The sequence below is a fragment of the Candoia aspera genome, chromosome 2, assembly GCF_035149785.1.
Source record: "Candoia aspera isolate rCanAsp1 chromosome 2, rCanAsp1.hap2, whole genome shotgun sequence".
In the NCBI taxonomy this organism is placed as follows: Eukaryota; Metazoa; Chordata; class Lepidosauria; order Squamata; family Boidae; genus Candoia; species Candoia aspera.
In genome coordinates, this window is record NC_086154.1 from 148,408,884 (window position 1) to 148,432,551 (window position 23,668).

General features: G+C 39.3%; 1 protein-coding gene across 1 annotated transcript in view; it reads right to left on the reverse strand.

The window, feature by feature from the left end:
- Positions 1-23,668, reverse strand: part of WNK3 (WNK lysine deficient protein kinase 3) — a 105,532-nt gene that overhangs the window by 50,735 nt on the left and 31,129 nt on the right. Inside the window, exons 2-7 of the mRNA XM_063294159.1 lie at positions 22,761-22,933; positions 21,111-21,331; positions 19,690-19,847; positions 14,525-14,613; positions 12,293-12,515; positions 2,284-2,572 (exon numbers count right to left, since the gene is read on the reverse strand). Coding sequence (XP_063150229.1) covers positions 2,284-2,572; positions 12,293-12,515; positions 14,525-14,613; positions 19,690-19,847; positions 21,111-21,331; positions 22,761-22,933 — 1,153 coding nt within the window. The remainder of the gene's footprint in view (positions 1-2,283; positions 2,573-12,292; positions 12,516-14,524; positions 14,614-19,689; positions 19,848-21,110; positions 21,332-22,760; positions 22,934-23,668) is intronic.

Consider the following 23,668-nt stretch of genomic DNA (forward strand, 5'->3'; position numbering starts at 1 on the left):
CAGTGAAGGCTTCTTAATTTATGAAGGCTTCTTAAGTAATGGCTTCACCACCCCTTCTTTAATGTAGTGAATTCCTCTTGCAAAAGAGAAGTATTAATAGTCTAAAAGATCATGGCAGGGCAGAATCCTTAAAAGCCCTTAGAAGCCAAGCTAGGAAGGGATCAAACAAGTAACAGCACAAACTGAAATGAGGATATACTTATTTTGTCAGAGAACAACCAATGAAATTGATTCCATAGATATTGCAGAAGATATTCTAGGTATGACACTGCCTAAAACGAAGTCAAGCCCAGCACAAATCTGAGACATGTTATTCACAAAGTACTGTGTAAACTGCTCACAATGGCTATCAGATGATATGAGAACACTGGCCACAGCTATTGGTGGTTGGACCATCAGAGTTCTCTTGGATTATCCATCCATGGATGTACTCAAGGGGGAAATAAATTACTTTTTCATCTCCCTAATTGCTGTGACATAGGCCTTATGAAGATGCATACATTTTATCCAGTTGTATTCACCTTTGAACCTCAACTTTCAGCCCTTGCATTTCATAGCATGCAATTGCTCTACGAACCATGGAGCATTCAAGGCACTAATGCAGGACAGGAAATTTAGGAGCAATCATATTAAATGCTGAGACTTCATTATTCCACATCTTAACCAAATCACTAATAGGGTGGTCTTCCAGGTTTGAGAAAAACATTCCTCAGAACAATGTGAAATCCACAGGATCCAACAGTTTCCAGGGAGCAGAACAACCTGTTCTGGTCCTTGCCCTTGCAGTGGGGAACATGAAGTCACAAAAGCTTTTTCAGTGATTTCAGCTTTGACAATGACACTAGCTTCTTATTCCAATTCATTGTCATACAATTTTCTTCTAAAGCTATCAGGTTATATTCCATCATTATATCATCCAAATGGTCAGGAGAAGCAGAACACTATAAGTATTAATATCTATGATGAATAGTCACTTGCATCATTCTATAATAAACCTAGACTCTTTGATTCTAACTCTCTGGAAAAAAGATTTTACACCTTTTTCTTCAGGTGCCTTACTTTGTACCTCTGCCTGACAGTGCAGTCATGGAAAAACAGTAAATCTATTTTTCAAGTTTCACTATTCTGAAGATGCTTTCTGTTGATAATGAGAGAGGAACTACACATTATGTTAGTTTTTTTTGTCCCTACTAAGCTCTCACTAGTGGGATGCGGTGGCGCTGCGGGTTAAACCGCTGAGCTTGCTGATTGGAAGGTCGGCAGTTCGAATCCGCTAGAGTCGGACACGACTGGACTTAATGTCAAGGGAAACCTTTACCTTTACCTTAAGCTCTCACTTAGCAGTTAAGATACCTTTACGTTGGTGGTGTTGAACAGAATGAAGGACTAGCATGTTTGAAAAGATGGCTCACTCAAATTCTGCCATCTGAGAAATAAAAGGTAGAGACCTCTTATGGAGAAACCAACTGGAAGAAGCAGCAATTTTCAACAGTCAGAATTGGCTAGCTCTTAGGTGAAAGAAAGGTGTAGTAGCATTCTAAAGTTCTGACAACAGGCTCCCTCCCAGCAAAGTTTCAAGTAATTTGTTGAAGTAGTGGAAGGTTTCTAAATAAACAGCTGAAAAGCTACTCTGGCTAGTATTATTGCTGTTCAAAAATGTAAATGCAATAAACTAAACTATGAATATATTTATTACTATTATGGGCTTCATTAACATAAGTCCAGTTCCCCGTAATATATATAGCATTAACTAACAGTAAAGGTAAAGGTTTCCCTTGACGTAAAGTCCAGTCGTGTCCGACTCTAGGGGGCGGTGCTCATCTCCGTTTCAAAGCCTTGGAGCCGGCGTTGTCCATAGGACACTTCCGGGTCATGTGGCCAGCATGACTCACGGAACGCCGTTACCTTCCCGCCGAAGCGGTACCAATTAATCTACTCACATTTGCATGTTTTCGAACTGCTTGGTGTGCAGAAGCTGGGACGAGCAACGGGAGCTCACCCCGCCGCGCGGTTTCGAACCGCCGACCTTCCAATCGACAGCTCAGCGGTTTAACCCGCAGCGCCACCGCGTCCCTATTAACTAACAACTCAGGGTTAAATTCCACAGAAAGAAACCACAGTTTATATGCTAAAGGGCTTTCAATAAACCAACAAAAAAGGAGCTACAAGCTCAAACACCTCAGGTAGGACATTTGCTGCACAAAATGACCCGTAATTTACCCTTGTTTAATTTGAGTTCAACATAGGATTTGGGAACACAAAGTGCCTATGACTGCTCATTACCAATGAGGGAAAAGCTGTGCTGCATTTGTTGAAGGATCTGTTGTCTGGCATGTTGATCAACCTCTGTTTCTTCACACTCAGTCTTGCTTTGCTGGGAAGGTGTGGTGAATGATGAGCCTTGTGGCTGAAGTAACGGTAGCCCACTTGGAAGGTGACTTTGAGAGTCCCTCCTTTCCTCCAGGTGGCCCACCTGCCTTTGCTCCCGTGTCTTCTTGATTAGGGTGACACGATCACGAATGGATTTAGCTACGGCTTTGGAGTCACTTTCATGGAAGAACCCTGACTTCACCTAGAAATCAACAAAAACAAAAGTTGAGGTAAAGTCAGATGTTAAATATCACTTTGTGAGGTGAAAGGTCCCGCAAGCACCAAGTCATGTCTGACCCTTTGGGGGGACCCCACTTTCATGACATTTTCTTGGCAGACTATAGTGGGATGGTTTGTCATTGCCTTCCCCAGTCGTCACCTTCCCCAGCAAGCAAGCTGGGTACTCATTTTACTGACCTTGGAAGGATGGAAGGCTGAGTCAACCTGAGCCGGCTACCTGAGAATCCAGCTTCTGCTGGGATCAAACTCGGGTTGTGAGGAGTTTTCAGTTGCAATACTGCCGCCTACCACTCTGCCCCACATGAGGCTGTCAAATATCACTTTACTCTTTCGAAGTTTATCCACCAATGTTTAGCAATTAAATTACTCTGTATTCATACATCATTAGAGATCAGAGTCCCATGGCAACAGATCTTACCCTGAACACATGACAAATTGGACCTGGATTCGTTGCTAGGAGCTCCAGATGAACAACAAGTAATGAACAAATAGATATAAAATTACCCTTTGGTTTGGGACTATCTAGCTAGCTAGCAGCCAGGTGGCTACTCCAATACTATTTGTGAGTATTATTCTAATTGACTGGGTATTGACTGCAATGATTCAGGTTTTAGCCAAGGAGCTAAGAGTCATAGAGGTATCACCATAAAATGTATGCTGTTACAAGTACTCTTTTGAAAAATGTCAAGTCCAGTAAGTTTAACATTTCTAAATATTTGGTGAATCAACCACGCTTGTTTCTATATGAGTAATATCTTGTGTGAGAGCCACTTTGGTGTAATGGTTTAAGGTGCCAGGCTAGAAACTAGAACTATGAATTCTAGTCCTGCCTGAGACACAAAGCAGTTGGGTGACTTTGGGCCAGTCACTCCCTCTCAGCCCAAGGAAGAAAGCAATGGCAAATCACTTCCAAAAATGTTGGCAAGAAACCTTCATGGGCTCATCCAGATATTCCCCAGGAATCAGCAATGACTCAAAGCTGCCCCCCTCCAAAAAAAAATCTGGTATATTAGGTCCAACTGTAAGTGCTTATTAGTTTCACTTTTGAAATCCCACAATTTTGATCTCATTTTGCAAAATATTTTGCAAACCGTAAAGCTGCATTTTCTCCATAAATTCCAATGGGCAATTTTTGCAATCCTACTGTATAGTGGTATTCTTTATATTGAGTGGTTTTAATACAGCCACTAAAGAGACAATCAACAGTTTCATTCTTAATTTTAAATAACTGGCATTTGGCATTGTTGGAAATATGTTTAATCTTGTCTTTGATGGCATTGACTTGCGGGTCTTGTTCTTGAGTTGCCATAATTATTCCTTTTCTTTTTTAAGTGTTCTAGATTTCAGCCACAAACATACTAGATTTTGATCTACTTTTCCTTCCGTATCATGCATATACCAGCCATGGAATGGTTTGCCTTTCCAGATGTTAATCCAACTGAATTAGTTCCTCCCTGTATTCTGATTTAGTTTTTGTTATCTTCAGGAGCCTTTCCTTACAGACATCCAAGTAGAACTCTTTACTTTTCCTGACGTAATGATTCAGACTGTGTTCTTTTTCTTCCACAGTTTGTTTTATTGTAATGGTATGTGGGAAAGACCTGAGGAGACTGGGCAAAGAGACGCTGACAAGGGAACGGTCAGAAAAGAGACAGCAAAGCCCACAGCTGAATAGTGGGAAGGGCAAGAGGCTCAGAAGGGACTCTCCCTAGTTTCTTGGACTGTAAAGAAGATGTGGGGGGGGGGGAGAATTGTACTGTACTTTCAGACTTGCAAGGTTCTGTCAATGTAGCTTTGCAATAAAGTAGAATTAGCTCATCTGGTTGTGATTCCTATCTGGTTTACCCCATGAGGCCGATACCAATCTTGCATGTCTGAAAGGCAGAAGCTGAATTACAAGGGGCTAAAACTATGGTATGGGAATTTATGCCCCAAATGAGGACAAAGGAACTTTTTAATAAATGACTTATGGAGCGATTGACAAGCTTTTTGTATGAAAACTCGTGTTTGATGGGAGATTGGAATGGAGTAATTTCTCCACAATTAGATAGAACATCAGAGAGGAACATTAAAGTTACTCAGGGTAAACTACCAAAGGCCTTTTTTGATCTGATGGATAACTTAGAATATATTTACTTTTCAGAAAGACATAGATCTTTTTCAAGAATAGATACGATTTGGTCCTCAAAATTTTTGGCTACTAAGATCACTAAAGTTTTCTTACCAAAGACTTTTTCTGATCATAATCCTGTGAGTTTGATTTTTAAAAGAAAACTACCTCTTTTAGATGGAGATTAAATGAAATGCTATTAAAGAAAGAGTCAATAGTGGAGGATTGCAAAAAGAAATCATTAGAATCTTTTGAAAACAAATAAAGGTACTGATTTAAGAATGGTTTGGGGCACAAGTAAAGCTTTCATTAGAGGCTACTTCATATGCAGACTGTATTTTTTCTTGAGTCTTCCCTTGAAGTTAATACTGAACTTAAAAAGAAGACTCAAGAGAAAATACAAGCTAATTTGGATGAGTTAAAAAGAGAAAGAATTAAAGAAATTGCCAGAAAAGATAAGTATTTCACATCAGATTAAACTTTTGCAGCTGTCAGGATGGAGTCTGAGTCTGAGGAGGATCAGCCGATCGCAGAAAAAGCGAGAGAGAGCCTTGAGCAGCAAGATCCAGAGCCACCAATTGAAGACAGACAAGAGGCAGATTCACCGCCACCTATCAGTGTGTGAGAAAAGAGGCTGGAAAGGCAGGCTGAGCAGCGAGAGAAGCGATTGGCTCCTATGCAAAAAAGGCAGGAAAGCCGAAGATATAAAGAGCGCCAGAAGCCAGAGCCAGTTGTTGGAGACAACTGATCTCCTCTCCCTGCCTTGCCCTTGGAAGGTGCCGCCTCAGCCAACCTCCTTACCTTGTCTGCCGACCCCGAGCCTCCTGCCTCTGCTGCCTGCCCGGCTGTCGCACCGCTGCTTGCCTCAGAGCCTTGCCTTGCTACCAAGCCTTGCTACCAAGCTCCAACTTGCCTCAGAGCCTTGCCTTGCCTCAGAGCCCTGCCTTGCTACTCTGTGACTCCAGCCTCCTAGTCCCGCCTTGCTTCGCCTTGCCTTGCTGCTCTCTGATTCCAGCCTTTCAGTCCACCGTTGTTTCACCCTGCCTTGCTACTCTGTGATTCCAGCTTTCCAGTTCTACCTGGTTTGCCTTGCCCTGCTGCTGTGTGATTTCCAGCTTCCCAGTCCAGTCCTGCTTCGCCTTGCCGGCCACCTTACTGACTTGGAAACCAGTTTATTCCTTATTGCCTTTTAGTTATTGTGTTTAACAATCTGCAAATAAAGAACTTTACTGCACCTCTTCCGTGTCTAGTCAAGTTGGTCAGGACAGCAGCAACAGTTATCTATGTTAACAGTAAGAGAAATGGAAATAAAGATGAACTATGCAAAGCAAAAGAATTTTGAATTTGTGAACAGATCAGGGAAATGGTTAGTGTATAAATTAAGAAACAAGAAAGAAAATGATTTTGAAACTTCAAGAGGGAGATACTGTATTGATAGACAATGTGGCTATACAAAAAACTTTTTATCAATATTATTCTAACTTGTATAAAGGACACAATATTTCTTTGGAAAAAATAGATGAATGTTTAAAAAAACAGAAGTTACCAAGGCTTACAGAGAACCAAAGACAGATTGTGAATGGACCTGTAACAATAAGGGAAGTTTCTGAAGCTATAAAAAAAGATTAAACCAGGAAAAGTACCAGGACCAGATGGATTACCAGGTTCTTAATACAAATGGTTTGAGGATGAACTTCCAACCCCTCCAAAATACGATGAATTCTATATTACAGGGAGGAAAGATGCCAGAGACTTGGAAAGAGGCTAATAGAGCACTAATACCAAAAGCGGGGCAAGAAATTATAGACCAGTATCATTATTCAATAATGATACTAAGTTGTTCACAATGATTTTAGCTGATAGATTGAAAATAATTCTGCCTGAATTTATTGGATTTTTACCTAAAAGACAGTTAAAAGACAATGTCAGAACAGTGTTGGACATTATAGAATACTTGGAACAGCATAATGAAGAATAAGCTGCATTAATTTTTTTAGATGCAGAGAAAGATTTGACAATTTAAATTGGCCTTTTTTATTTAAAGTTTTGGAAGATATGAATTTTGGAGAGAATTTTTTTAAATGGATAAAATAGATTTATACCTTACAGAAAGCACAAATTATTGTTAATGGAGATCTAACAAAATCTTGTGAGATATAAAAAGGAACAAGACAAGGTTGTCAATTATCCCCTCTTCTGTTCTTGAAATTTTGGACAGAGATATAAGGCAAGATGAGAGGTGTAAAAATTTAAAAAGAGACTTATAAGTTCAGAGCTTTTGCAGATGATTTGGTGCTGGTTTTGGAAGATCCTTTAAAAGGGATTGAATTACTAATGAGAAAACTAAAAGAATTTGGTGCATTAGCTGGTTTTAAGGTTAATAAACAGAAGACAAAGAGGTTAACAAAAATATGAAGATATAAGATCAGAACTGATGAACAAAATGGGTTTCAAGATTGAGAAAAAGGTAAAACATTTGGGTGTTACTATGACAGTTATGAATTGTATATTATTTCAAAATAATTATGTTAAGACATAGAATGAAATTTTAAAAGATAGGCTAAGATGGGACAAATTATAATTATCATTTTTGGGGAGAATTTCTGTGATTAAGATTTAAGTTTTGCCTACAATGTTATTTTTGTTTCAGATAATACCTGTTTTGACAACTGATGTACCAATTAAACAATGGCAGAAAGATATATCTAAATTGAGTGATGCAGCAAAAAAAACCCACAGTTCAAATATAAGGTGTTACAAGATGCTAAAGAAAGAGAATGTTTGGGTTTACCTGATTTGAAACTATACTTTGCAGCTTGTTGTTTAGTTTGGATGAAAGAGAGGGTAATGCTGAGAAATAGAAGATTATTGGAGCTAGAAGAATATGATTTGAGCAGGTGGCATGGTTATTTATAGTATGATAAAGCTAAAGTTAATCTAGATTTTAAAAATCACTTTGTCAGACATGCCATACTGAGAATATGGAATAGATATAAATCCAGGTTGTGTCCAAAAATAAGAAACTTATCAGGAAGGACTTGGAGAAATAAAACCCAGAAGTGACTCAGCAGAGCAGGAGAAATCAGAGACACTGACTGGTCAAACTTCGGAGGGAGAATTAAATCCTCCAATCAGCGCTCGAGAAAGATGAGCACAGAAATGCACGAATCAAAAGGCAGGCCGATTGGATGCAGGTAAGAAAAGGCACGGAAAGGATCGCTTAAAAAGGCATACATGCCAAGAGCAAGCTGCCGGAGACAACTGATCCTTCGAGCTCACAGCACCTGCAGAAGAGTCCTTGCACCAGTCAGAAGCCTTGCCTGTAGCCAGCGTGGAACCAGAGCCAGCGTCTTCTGTCGTTGTGGACCTGCTTCCTGCACCAGCCACTCCAGTCTAGTCTCTCCTTGCCATTCCTGCTGAGCACAGCCCCGTCTGCAGTTCCAAGCCTTGCCTCATCGCTCCAGCACAATTCAGTCTTGCCTCTAGTCCCAAGCCTCGTTGAAATGCTCCAATCCAGTCTAGCCTTGTCTCCAGGTCTGAGCCTTGCCTAGACGCTCCACCCCAGTCCAGCCTTGCCTCCAGAGCCGAGCCTTGCCTAGACGTTCCAGCCCAGTCCAGCTTTGTTTCCAGATCCAAGCCTTGCAAAGATGTCCCAACCCAGTCCAGCCCTGTCTCCAGATCCAAGCCTTGCCTAGACATTCCAGCCAAGTCCAGTCTTGCCTCTGGATCCAAGCCTTGCCTAGATGCTCCAGTTCAGTCTTGTCTAGCCTCCGTGTTCCAGCCTGGTCCAACCTGCATGCCCATTCGCAGATTTGTGTGTCAAGCCTCCTCTTTGCTACGCACTCTAGCTCCTTCAAGTCTTGCAGCTTCAGAGAATTAGCCAAGTTCTGCCTCGCTGTCTTGCTGCAGTCTGAACCTGCAGTATTGCCTGAGTGTCCTTTGCAACCTGGGTAGACTTGATTGATTTGCACTGCCTAATCTATTACAAGGACTTCTGCTATTGTAAATAGTTATTCAGTAAAGAATTTTGTTAGTAATCCTGCCTGGTTGTCTCATAGTCTTGCCATGCTTTCACACTCCTGGTGTGTTCCCCCTCCCAATTCTACTAACCCGCAAGTCCCAACACTTGTTAACTCCATTCATACATGCAAATCCAATCAGATGTTGTGTGTTGTGAGTAATGATGGCGAGCAGGAAGGGGCTCCCATTCAGGGTGGAAAACGCATGCGTAGTACTGAGGAATTAAGCAGCCATTCAAAGAGACACAGATCAGGCCCGCCTTAGCTTTTGGGGTTTATATGTCTGGGTTTTTCCCACGCTTATTCAGTTTGTTAGGATTCTGTTATGTAGCAGTAATAAACACTAGAGAACTACTCATCTCATGGTGATTCTCACTGTTAGGACATTCTGGGAGCATTCGATCGGGGAGCATGACAACACTATAAATTTCATTAAATACGTTTGAGAACAAATGAGTCAACAAATTATGGCAGTAGCTCAGAAAATTCAACAATATAAAGAAAGAATAAATCAGTTTAAACAAAACATCCAGTTTAGAACTAACCAACTTTTGTTTTATGAATGTCTAGAAGCTGGCCAAGAAAAAAAATATGAAGTACATACAAATCCATGTAAAGAAAAAAAATTAGAGAGCAATAAAGAGCAATAAAAAAGCATAACGGATTAACAGAGCTGGGAAAGCATTTGTTGGATAACAAATGGGAAATGTGATAGCAAAAGAAATGGTTCAGATACAAATTAGAAAGATTAAAAACTGCAGCGTCCCCCCCCCCCCGCAAAATGAACTATATAGCTTTTGGCTCAAAAGTCAAGTCTGACAAGTCTACACTCCAGGCTAGCAACACAGCTGAATGACCTTCTGCAAACAATAAAGAGTGGATGACATCTGGAAGAACATTTCTAGTACAGAAAAGCAAGGGAAAAAGAACTGATCCTGACAACTTCAGGTCTATATTTTGCCTGCTTACAACATTCAAGCTGTTTATTGAAATTATACCAATTCTAATATATGATTATTTGAAAGAAAATGTAATATTCTCAGTGGAGTACAAGGGAACTTATAAAAATTCATGTGGCCCTAAAGACCAGTTACCAATCGGCAAAATGATCCTTAAAAACTCAAAGAAAAATTAACCTTTTTATGGCATGGAATAGAAAGGTGTTTGACTTATTCTTGCATACCTGGATTCCAAAATTCTTGGAAGTTTTTGGAATAAGCAGAAATATTAGAAGATTCCCAAAACTGTCAATGGGTTCTTGGATGACTTGGGGGGAAGAAGACTAATTATCACCATTATTCTTTGTACTGGCAATATGCCTTTCACAAGTAACTGAACAAAATCAATTGTGGGTACCAAGTTAGAGAACAAAGGCCAAAAATAAACCATTGGCTTTATATAGATGATCCAAAACTTAAGGCAATTCAAAAGCTGAAATCAAGTTTCTGTTGGACACTGTCCATATATTTAGTGAAAATATAGGAATGAAATTTGGCTTGGACCTGGCAATTAAAGAAGGCAAGATTATAGAAGAAGAAAGGTTACAACAATGAATGGAAATATCATTAGACACCTGGTACCTAAAGACAGATACAAATACTTAGGATTAATGGAAACATCTGATTCATTGCATGACCAAGTTAAAAAAAACCTTCAAGTTTAAATTATATAAAATGAGTCCAAAAATGTTAAATCTAAACTAAGTGTGCTATATTTCCTAGTTCTAATCTTACCCATTTGTTTATTCTTACCTTAATGCAAATCCATTAATTACAGGTTTGTTTTATATGCAAACTAGGGCACAATGGTTTGTTCATTAAAATCCTGGTTGAACATTAAAAATACAGATCAAATAAGAAGCCATTCAAGCACTACTATTGTGTTAAACAGAACTATTAAAGGAGAGAGTCTTAGCTGCCATCTGCTGAGCAAGGTCTGTAAACCCAATCTGTCCCCAGAGAAAAAGAAAATAGAAAAGGGATCAAAAAATGCCTTAAGGATCCATTCCATAAGACAAGAAATCATGGGACTATTTACAAAACTTCACAGCTGGCTGGTGGGTGGGTGATGCTTAAGCAGTAGCCCTTTGCCTGCACACATTTTACATGAAATGAACAGATGCATTGCCATGTCTCCTTTCAGTAGCATCAGCTGTTATTTGTCAGATTCCTGTGTGGCCAAATGTTTTATGAAAACAAAACCAAGGCAACAGTGAAGCAGAATGATATAGTCAAAACGGGTTTTTCTTTTCTTGGGCAAAGGATGATAAAAAAAACAAAACCATGAAAGGAAAGGAGGAAAGTAGAGACTGTTCCCAATAATGCAGTACCTAATTTTACCCTCAACGTATTGTAACTAAGTATGAAACTGCCAGATTTGACGAAAGCTTAGCTTGGCTTCAGCGGCCATGCTGAGGAAAATACTTGTCCACCAATTGGAAACTGACCAGTCTCCATCTGCCTCTGTAGTCCTTCTCAACCTATGAGGTATCCTGAAAGGATCATGCCGTATAAGTAAAACTCAAACCACCAAAGAATAGGAGGTTGAGTAGAGCTCCTGTATTTTAGATATGAGTAACAGCTGCAATACTATCAGCAGGCTCAATGTGACAAATCTTTTGAGTCTGCATTTATTTATTCACTTATCCATAATTTATAACCCACCTTCTATAACAATTAACAAGATCGCTTATAACTTTAAGCTAAGATAATAAAAAACAAAAGCAACAAGAAAAAGGCAGGAAAAAAAAGAATATAAAAATGGATCAAATTAATTATTTATAATTCTTTCAGACTGCAAGAAAAGGGAGAAATAAGGGAATATTTCCTCCTTCCCCCATCTGCAAACAGAAAACTATACATAAACTAGAATAATAGCCTTGACAAGGAGAAGAAAGCTATTAAGTCAGGAAAGCAGCAAGGGCCAAAAAGGTTTCCTTCCCCGCACCATGACTTCTTTCCAAATTCCATCTTCCTCTTGTACATCAGTTTTTTAGGAGCAGAGTTCTAACTGTAGATCTTTCACAAAATGGAGTCTTCCCAACTTTGACAGTCACATTTATAGAATGCTTTCCCCCCCAAATGATGTGTACCATAAGGCAAGAGAGGCTGCTGGAGAACAAGCAAAGCAATGACAATAAATGACCCCATCCATAAAAGAATTCCACCTAGCGGGGTCTCGGAAGCGTGCCTTCTCTGCAGTACCTCCCGCCCTTTGGAACATCCTTCCCCCAGAGGTGAGACAGGCCACCTCTCTCCTGGACTTTCAAAAAAGATTAAAGAACTGGTTTTGCCAGCAGGCTTGGAATGGAAGGGGGAATAGCTGTACTTGGGGATGGCTAGCACCCTAGTGTGACTTCTGATGGACCTACTGTACTCACAGTCTAATAAAGAACTCTCGCCCATCTTGATTCCATTACATTCTTGCTTTTATTGTAGTTACTGTATTTACAACGGTTTTGGTTTTTAATTCTATTTTATTGTAAACCGCCCAGAGTCCCTCCTTGGGAGGGAGATGGGCGGTGATAAATTTTGATAAATAAATAAATACCCACCATTTCACAAGCCACTTCCTCTGGGATATCTGTTTCCATATTGAAACTGAACTCTATTGCTTCATTGTCTTTGTGCTTCCCTTTCAGCTTCTTGGGATCTTCTACCCAAAGTCTCAAAGCCAAGGAGGAATGCAGACCATCCTCCTCCTCCTCTGCCAGCTCCACTCTGAGTCCCGTGTCTTCCGCAAAGAAAGCATGGTTCAAGAGGTCTTTGATAGATAGCCTGAAATATATTTTATACAAAAATAGTATGGAAGATTACTGAGTATGCCTTCAGTATCCCAAAGATGTATTAACTGCTGAGCATTTCTTTTCAAAATTATACTTTCCTTGGGGATATTCCAAAACTGACATGGTATCTATTGTATCAGTTAATATATTTATACCTTGCCTTTCAGAACAAAGACCCTCCCAATATGATTTATGAAAAGGTGAAAGGTCCCCTGTGCAAGCACCGAGTCATGGCTGACCCTTTGGGGGGATGCTGCTTTTGCGACGTTTTCTTGGCAGACTGTAGCGGGGTGGTTTGCCACTGCCTTCCCCAGTCGTCACCTTCCCCAGCAAGCTGGGTACTCATTTTACCGGCCTCAGAAGGATGGAAGACTAGTCAACCTGAGCCGGCTACCCAAGAATCCAGCTTCCACTGGGATTGAACCCAGGTCGTGGGGAGAGTTTCGGCTGCAATACTGCTGCCTTACCACTCTGCGCCACACAAGGCTATTTTATTATTGCTTGTTTTAAACTTCTTGTAAATCTCCCAATATGATTTACAAGAAGTTAAAACAAGCAATAATTTAAATACAAACAAAACAAATCTAGAACCCAGATGAGAACACCATCTCCTTAAAGGCAATGAAATCAAATTAATTCCTTTAGCAGAGAATCTTAGAAAGCTTTGCTCTACACACCACTTATTGCATTAGACTTGGATCCAGAAAAGCATTGGTGGAAGGAGGCAAATGCCGTATTTCTTTCCTGTTTTCTCCTATCCTTGATAGGCTTTTTAGGAGCCTCTGTCATTTATAAAAGGGTACTTCCAATCAATTCCTAGGGATTCCCCTTTGTCCCACAGCTCCTGGAGTCAGAAGGCACTTCCACACCATTGCCACTTCTATTCCCCAATCCCCCAAAAGCAGTCTGAAGAAGATCCATGTCTTCAAAGCAGTCCATCACAAAATGTTGACAATATCCCGCTCATCCCACTCTAAGCAAAACAGAAATAAAATAAATAGCTTCCACCATCCATTATCCTCCTCCACCCATTCCTTATTCTATGTTGTGTGAATTTCTGGCCATTCAAATAGTAGTTCTTTTGAGAAGGACCTGAAGAGCCATTAAGGTACCATTCCTTTTAAAAACCTTGAAGCCCAGGATGTATGGTGACGCAGGAAGTCCTGAAAAAGGGCTAATTCCACAGAATCACAAGATACTTTTTTTTAAATCAGTTGTTATTGAAGTTTCAGATATATTGAAGCTGAGCCAGAAGTACGTGGACTTAGCTTTCAAGGACAGTTGATGCTGTGGGATCATAGAAGTTTGGGGCTGCTTTCAAACTGATGCAGAATCCTTGCATAAATGTGCCATCTTCTGACCATGGGTGAGGCTAGGGAGAGGCATGGGTGAGAAGTGAGATCAAGTTCTTGAGGAGGAGGAGAGCATGGAGTCATGTTTCATCTATCCCCTTCTCTAGAACTAAGGCCCTACAAATTAAAGCTACAGGTCTCCAATGCAGTAAGTCTTTTGGAGTGATTCAAGTAGGCATTGTATTTCTCTGTGCCACAGGGAAAAGATAAATGGAGGGGATTTTTTTTTAAGTCCAACTCCAATGTAATATATCTCAGTCTCTAATCTTACTCTTTTTTGCATTAGAGGAATGCAGAATCCCACCATTTTTCACTGTACAAAAACTAGACAAAATCAAAAATCGTAATTCTTAATTTTGACTGTTTCTGTGTTTCTGAAACACTTTCCCTGTATACTTCTTTACACTCATACTTTCTGGAAATGATCCAGGCAAATCCCAGTTGCTGTATGGTTTCATGAGCTTTGTTCCTTTTGACTTCAAAGGGACTTATGCAGGTGTTTAAAATGCTACACAAAGCATAAATGTTTTGCTTAATCAGATTTTTTTTTTTGCCAGTACAAACAAACTTCTATTAATACTCAAATACTATCTCTTAATTTGCACAATTCAAAGCAGGTAGGGAGAGGGACACAAATGGACCTGCCCACCTTTCAGACTTGTTCTGCTGAATGCAACCTTCAATGATCTCTTTCACTTCTGGGTCTGTCACCTTATTAAAACTAGCTGGTTTAATGCCCTAGAAAAGAAGAGACATGGTTGTTTACAGAATTACACAGTAGGAGTTTTCTCTGCTACAGCTATACAGAATTGTGGAAAATTCCCAGGTTACAAATACAAGCCCTTTAAGCAGCCAAATACAATAGAAATGGTTTTTAGCGTGCACGCACACACACACAAACAAAACAGAACATTTCGGTCTGTCCTGAATCATTATCACCTTCCTTTAAATGCCAGCTATTGCTTCTAAGTCAGATCTGACTGAAGAGGGTCAAAATCCGCTCTAACTCATTCGAATACTGTAATCCTTTATCTTAGCCTTATCTGGCTATTTAAAACATTGCATGACTGTAAACTAAAATAAACCTAATAAAGAAGAAAAACCATTTCCTGGTATTGTTCTGGTTCCAATCTGCATCTTTCCATGAAGCTCACTGGCAGTGCAACTATATACTTATCGAAGCGAATATTTGTAGCTCAGGGTTGAACTGTGGAGTCCTTGGTGCTCTCTGAGCCCTGTTGTTCTCTTGCAGACGTTTCATTGCCAGACTAGGCAACATCTTCAGTGCGAAGTGCTAGTCTAGCAATGAAACATCTGCAAGAAAACAACAAGGCTCAGAGAGCACCAAGGACTCCACAACTATATTCTTGTTCACATAAAACCAAATGCTATTTATTTTGACTGGCTTACTCTCTCCACTCACTAAATTTACAACTACAAACCAGCTGACTCTCTGCAAGTCACCATATTGCCACTGCACTCATTGGAGAAAGGAAGGGACCCCCCCCCAAAAAAGACAAAAATAAATAATAATGATTTTAGACTGGACTTCAATGAGGTACCAATGAAGCAAATCTCTCCCTCTCACCCTCACTCCCGAAGATAGGAAAAGAAACACGAAGACTTCTTTGTAAAGATTATTAAAGTTATGCAAAGTGCTCTGAATTTTTTGGAAGATGGATCTGTGTAAATATGAAATGATTTTCCTTATGTTCTAAGATATGGCTTTTAACAATTTCTTCTGAAAAATTCTTCCCATACATTTGTTTTTTAAAACTATATTTAACTCTGCAGGGGGTGGGGGATATGTATGCACACACACATGGCCCTTTCAGAACAGATAAATATGCATTATAATTTGAGAATACTTTTAGAATTGGAACACACTTTGTCTTCAAAATATTGGAAATGTAAAAAAAATAGTCATTGTACTGATGAGTACAATGGACCGGAATGGGCCACTTCACATCAAATGACCACCAGATCTACTACTGTGGACAAGAGGACCACAGAAGAAATGGAGTAGCCTTCGTAATTAATAGTAAAGTGGCTAAAGCAGTGCTTGGATACAATCCAAAAAACGATAGAATGATCTCAATTCGAATTCAGGGCAAGCCATCTAACATCACAGTGATCCAAATATACGCCCCAACCACAGATGCTGAAGAAGCTGAAGTAGAGCAGTTCTATGAGGATCTGCAGCACCTACTGGACAACACGCCTAAAAGAGATGTTATTTTCATCACGGGAGACTGGAATGCTAAGGTGGGCAGTCAAACGACACCTGGAATTACAGGTAAGCATGGCCTGGGAGAACAAAACGAAGCAGGACATAGGCTGATAGAATTTTGCCAAGACAACTCACTCTGCATAACAAACACTCTCTTCCAACAACCTAAGAGACGGCTTTATACGTGGACTTCACCAGATGGACAACACCGAAATCAGATTGACTACATCCTTTGCAGCTAAAGGTGGCGGACATCTATACAGTCGGTAAAAACAAGACCTGGAGCTGACTGTAGTTCAGATCACGAACTTCTTACTGCACAATTTAGGATCAGACCAAAGAGATTAGGGAAGACCCACAGATCAGCTAGATATGAGCTCACTAATATTCCTAAGGAATATGCAGTGGAGGTGAAGAATCGATTTAAGGGACTGGACTTAGTAGATAGGGTCCCGGAAGAACTATGGACAGAAGTTCGCAACATTGTTCAGCAGGTGGCAACAAAATACATCCCAAAGAAAGAGAAAACCAAGCAGGCAAAATGGCTGTCTGCTGAGACACTAGAAGTAGCCCAAGAAAGAAGGAAAGCAAAAAGCAACAGTGATAGGGGGAGATATGCCCAATTAAATGCAAAATTCCAGAGGTTAGCCAGAAGAGATAAGGAATTATTTTTAAACAAGCAATGCGCAGAAGTGGAAGAAGACAATAGAATAGGAAGGACAAGAGACCTCTTCCAGAAAATTAGAAACATCGGAGGTAAATTCCAGGCAAAAATGGGTATGATCAAAAACAAAGATGGCAAGGACCTAACAGAAGACAAAGAGATCAAGAAAAGGTGGTAAGAATATACAGAAGACCTGTATAGGAAGGATAACAATATCGGGGATAGCTTTGACGGTGTGGTCAGTGAGCTAGAGCCAGACATCCTGAAGAGTGAGGTTGAATGGGCCTTAAGAAGCATTGCTAATAACAAGGCAGCAGGAGACGACGGCATCCCGGCTGAACTGTTCAAAATCTTGCGAGATGATGCTGTCAAGGTAATGCATGCTATATGCCAGCAAATTTGGAAAACACAAGAATGGCCATCAGACTGGAAAAAATCAACTTATATCCCCATACCAAAAAAAGGGAAACACTAAAGAATGTTCAAACTATCGAACAGTGGCACTCATTTCACATGCCAGTAAGGTAATGCTCAAGATCCTGCAAGGTAGACTTCAGCAATTCATGGAGCGAGAATTGCCAGATGTACAAGCTGGGTTTAGAAAAGGCAGAGGAACTAGGGACCAAATTGCCAATATCCGCTGGATAATGGAAAAAGCCAGGGAGTTTCAGAAAAACATCTATTTCTGTGTTATTGACCATTCCACTAAAGCCTTTGACTGTGTGGACCATAACAAATTGTGGCAAGTTCTTAGTGGTATGGGGATACCAAGTCATCTTGTCTGCCTCCTGAAGAATCTGTATAATGACCAAGTAGCAACGGTAAGAACAGACCACAGAACAACGGACTGGTTTAAGATTGGGAAAGGCGTACGGCAGGGCTGTATACTCTCACCCTACCTATTCAACTTGTATGCAGAACACATCATGCGACATGCTGGGCTTGAGGAATCCAAGTTAAAATCGCTGGAAGAAACATTAACAATCTCAGATATGCAGATGATACCACTTTGATGGCTGAAAGCGAAGAGGAACTGAGGAGCCTTATGATGAAGGTGAAAGAAGAAAGTGCAAAAGCTGGCTTGCAGCTAAACCTCAAAAAACCAAGATTATGGCAACCAGCCTGATTGATAACTGGTAAATAGAGGGAGAAAATGTAGAAGCAGTGAAAGACTTCGTATTTCTAGGTGCAAAGATTACTGCAGATGCTGACTGCAGTCAGGAAATCAGAAGACGCTTCATCCTTGGGAGAAGAGCAATGACAAATCTCGATAAAATAGTTAAGAGCAGAGACATCACACTGAAAACAAAGGTCCGCATAGTTAAAGCAATGGTGTTCCCCGTAGTAACATATGGCTGCGAGAGCTGGACCATAAGGAAGGCTGAGAGAAGGAAGAGAGATGCTTTGGAACTGTGGTGTTGGAGGAAAATTCTGAGAGTGCCTTGGACTGCAAGAAGATCAAACCAGTCCATACTCCAGGAAGTAAAGCCAGACTGCTCACTTGAGGGAATGATGTTAAAGGCAAAATTGAAATACGTTGGCCACATAATGAGAAGACAGGACACCCTGGAGAAGATGCTGATGCTAGGGAGAGTGGAAGGCAAAAGGAAGAGGGGCCGACCAAGGGCAAGATGGATAGATGATATTCTAGAGGTGATGGACTCGTCCCTGGGGGAGCTGGGGGTGGTGATGACCAACAGGAAGCTCTGGCGTGGACTGGTCCATGAAGTCATGAAGAGTCGGAAGTGACTGAACGAATAAACAACAACTAATGAGTAGTTATTCCAGTGTAATGGTAATATGATTATCCCTTTTTGGAATATAGTTATGTATGTACTTATGTATATATGTATATAAAATATACTTATGAATAAATATCACTAAAGACTACAGGAGTGTCATGGCTAGCAGACTTGAGTAATCTGTTATTCTGAATATTTAACATACAGTACGCGATTAGACTGGGTAATACTAGCCCTACCATGAGATAAAGCAAGGCAACTGTTTCAAAGGGATTCTGGATGTCATTAACAGCAGCACAGTCAGGGAAAAAAGTGTTCTAGTCTATGGAATGCAACCTACCAGGAAGTTCTTTTTTGTAGGCCACATTGAAATAAATCGTTGCAGAACAACACAGGACAATGCACCCTGTCTCAGCAGAGTGCACAAGGCTGAGTCTGTTAATAGAATTTTCCTCCTGAGAATGTTTCCTTTAGAAAGCCAAGTGGGAAATATCATAGCAAGATGTGAAAAATGAAACCAACATACAGGAACGTCTTCAGCAAAAACAGGCAGAATCCTACTGAGTTTTGTAATAATTGCCTTGTCAAAATCCAGTAGAACTGATCTAGTTTCTTAACCCTGTTTTGTACATTCTGATTATTATACCAGCAGAATAAAATGTACACAACAGTTGGAGAAGAAAGAACTGTGAAGTCTGAAACAAAGCCCTTGGTTATTACTTGAGATCTCTTTATAAAAGAATCTGTGCCAGCTGGCAGAAGAACAAGCAGTAGGTTAGTTCTTGATTCAATAGTGATTTTAGGAAGGCAGCTGGTAAACTTTCAGAACAGGGAGCAACAAAGATCGATGCATGGACAAAAGCTGGCTAGCAATGTGGTTTGCTTCTGTTCCATTAAATTTTGGCCTAGGATAGCCATTAAAAAAATACAAGCTTAACTTGCACATTCTGTTGCTTGAATATGAAACAGCAATTTGTATTTTTTCAGTGAATGAAAGAACTGAAAAGATTAGCTATTCTAGAAAGAACTAGCAAAATCTAGGAAGTATGTCCAGAGTGAGTCTAGTAGTTGCTTTGTACCAGCAACAGGACCAACACAGGTTTAGCCCAATAGGCTTATCTGCCTTAGGCCAATTTTATACAGGTTTGCCCTCTTGAAGAACTTAATTGTACACCTACGCTGGTTACTTTTCTGTAGATCTGAGCTGCATTCTGACACTCAGAATATGGGTATTCAGACGTTGCCATCTCTAACATGCACATTCCAAAAGCATAGACATCCACTGACTCATCATAATGTTCTTCATACATCTCAGGAGCCATGAATTCAGGAGTTCCTGAAATAAAAGAGGGGAAAGCCCAATGTGTTATTACAGTGACTTTAGATTGCTGTGGTCACTCAATGCAAATTTCCAAAGAGCTGCTTATTTCTATGTTGTATCATTCAATATATTAATATTGAATTCATTCTCCAAGCATGCATTCTTACCTACAAACAAAGCAAAAGCAGGATTTTTTTTTGTTTTAAGAAAAATACTTAAGAGGAAAAAAAAAATCCAAACAGTCCAATTAAGACTGAGTGTGCGTAGTGATTACACAATGCTGATCTACTATATTAGAGATGGGAGTGGGGAAAGAGATGCTGCCAAGACCTGCTACAAGATTTTTTGCAGGTCTTGTCACTCAAAATGTATATATCCTGTTTGGCTAAAAACTTTCAAGGTGGGGAGAAACATTTTACTTTTAACATTTGAGTTACCACAAAGATCACTGCCTTTCTAATTCATCAGACCAATACCAAAGATTCTGTTCCATCTCTACCCACTGTTTGAAGCATGACTAATGGATATGAGGGGCAAGGTCTTTTCAGTAATACAATGTTCTCCATAATGAGGCCCAGAAGGTCCCATGCCTCTTTATGCACGGTAATAATACGTCTCCTTGAAAAAGCCCTTTATATACTTCAGGTTGTGACTGCAGGTTAAAGACACTATGGCTAATATTTCCTGCTACTTGGTTTCTTTTTCTTTTTAATCTTTTCACATCTATTTAAGCTTTTGGAATATATTAATAACTATATATTGTAAAGTTAATCCTTTCATAATTAAAACATAATAATTTTAAAAGTTTGCCTTATAAGAAAAGCTGCTCAGAGTCTTTGAAAAATATAACTTAATAAAATTTCACAAATGTTTTGAAATTTTAAAACCTTCTCAGTTATTGATATGTGTATTTTAGAACTCTTTTTCTAATCAAAATTATGAGTATTAAGCACTTGGGGTTAAAGAATACTAAAGCTATCAGTCCTTTCTGACAAGAAAAACATCAGCTACTATTAAATGTTTTTATTCTCAGAAATGATTTTTTTTTGACTAAGAAAAAACTGTCACTTGGAGCTTCTTTGCCTAGTAGTTTGGAAATGTAGTGCTCTATGGGAATGGCATCTGATAACCAGCCTTGAGAATAATTGATTCTGAACTGTGTTCACCAAAGCAGTATCTTTGCCTTATATGGCACTGTGGATTCCTGTCTTTATATATGACAAAGAGACACGCCAAAAGCAGCTGCCCGACAGAAATACCAAACACATTTATATTCACCAATAACGCTCTTAGCAAATGAAGTGCGCATTAAGGTGGCAAGTCCCAAGTCCCCAATCTTCACTGAACCAGTGGGCCCTGTGATGAAGATGTTGTCACATTTCAAATCACGGTGGATGATTGGAGGGGTTCTCGTGTGCAGAAAATGCAGCCCTTTTAAAATCTGTCGGCACCAGCTCCTTAACACCTTTGGCTTCATAAGTTTGAAACGCTTTAAATACCTGCAAAGGAATCAGTATGACTGCTGAAGGCCAAAAAGCATGTATGCATCCAATTAATACAGACATAGAAAAGTTAGTCAAGATTCCATCAACCCTGATCATCCCTCAGAGGTTCTATAAAATGTTATGCTCTCCTACTGTATCTCAGGAACCTCATAGTCCGGAATAGTATTCCAAGTTATCATTATGAAACTGAGAGAAAGAGTAAACAAATATCTTAGTACAAAAGTTTTTTCCTAAAACTCTGGCCATACAAATTGCATCCATTCTATTTTACAGATTTCAAAAACAGGCTAGTTGATCTATCCATTTAATACAAAAACTTGTTCATGAGCTACGGCAGTTCATAAGAAAGGCCCAACAAACCACTTAAAGCTTGACCATGACAATCGTCCTACAGTCATTGTAAACGCATCTTCCTCACAAAGAAATCCTGTAAATTGAAATAGCACCAGTAGAAGCTCTGAACAAACCAAATGCAGAAATGAAAGTATTTGACATTTTAGTATCTTATCTACCTTGTTTGTTACTGAACACTTTCTTATATCCCAGAAGTTAACAATTCATTTTTTACCAATGTTTGGGTAAGAGGAAGAAAAACCAAGAAATAGAAGACAAAATTCGTATGGCATAAATTTCATCTAATCTATACCATTCTTTTATAAAGAATTTCTACTTACTTAATGGAGCTTTTGCACTTGTAATATAATCATCCTAACACATCTTCATCCTTTCTTGACTATAACCAATCCATTTAAATCACTATGAATCATTTAGATGCGGTGGAATATAAGCATAACACAGCAAATACAAAAATAAAATGTAAAGACATCAATCGGCTTGAAACCAGTAATCCTAGAACTCTGAAGCATTCAAAAAAAATGTTTTTATTTCCAATACTGCCATGAAACACTATTCAAGGGACTTCTCTGCTTTTTCCTAGCCCTCCCATCCATCCATCCCTCCACCCTTGCTAACTAAACCAGTCATAAAATGGTTGGGTTAGCTCACATAACTTATCATATCCCATTATTGTTTTATGCCATCCACCATATAAGGTAGGCTTAAAATAGTGATATACCTAATAAATCTTATGATTTATTGTGAAGTATTATTGATTGCCTCATATTTAAACTTAACACAACTTAATTCATTGTACTTCCATGAAACAGATTTTATACAACTAGTTAGTAAGCAGCTACAATTCATATAGTCAGCTGGATACTTTCATATATTTTAGAAGTACCATAAAGTGACTTAATTAAGTCTGCTGCATGTTGTAGATACTGAGCCGCCTAACTGACAATTTAACAACAATATGGTAAGTGCCCAAAACACTACTAGCAATTGCGGATATACATTCAAAAAACCTTATATGAAATTTCTGAAAATATTTATTCTGTGAATGAGAAAGTCTGGGAATACATACGTTTTCAGTGTTCCAGATGTCATCAGCTCAGTTACCAATACAATACACTTCTTTCCTTTAACTGTTGATTCCCAAGAATCATAAAATCGGACTATGTTGGGGTGTTGTAGCCCCTTGAGCATTTCAGCTTCTTCTTTAAACCTCTGCTGTTCTGCTTTGGTCAGCTTCCTGTCCTAAAATTATGAGAACATGTACACAATCATTTGTCTGCAAAAGACAATGTTACAGCTACTAATATTTAATCGATTTATGGCAGCATTTAGAAGCCAGATCATATATAGACCTCACTGTTCTGCTTTAAACTCAGACTGAAGAAGGCCAAATACTAGTGATATATCAAGCAAATCTACAAAACACAAGTATACATGCAGCTGTGATATTTAAATTAACATTTAAAAGGAAAAAGGAGAAAAAAAGACAGGTCTAAAAAATTATAACAAAAACAAAGCAATTTACTAAATGGCTCAAAAGTTTTCTTCCTTTCCCTTTGTCCCCTACCCCCCAAACCTGCAAATAACAGATATTAACAATCCACTGCATTAAACAATGCAGTTTTACCTTTTCAGTATTGCAAGTAATTATTCAGACCATTTCCTGTGCATGAAAAATCCAAGATTTCAACTACACACAAACCCACAAACACCCACACACAGCCTTGACATGTAGAAACTTGTCTGAAAACACATTAAGAATCCTCTGGATTTAACATAAAGTTACAGCATTTGATAGGAGAAGCTCAAACCATGTGAATTAATCTTCCAATTGCTGAATAATATCTCCAATATTATCAAATCAAATCTTTATTACAGTCATAGACAGCATAAGGAGGGTGGGAGACAGTCAATTAAAAAGCATAGAAGATACATCAGTCTAAACAAAATTATGAAAAGCTAGAAGATATAAAAATA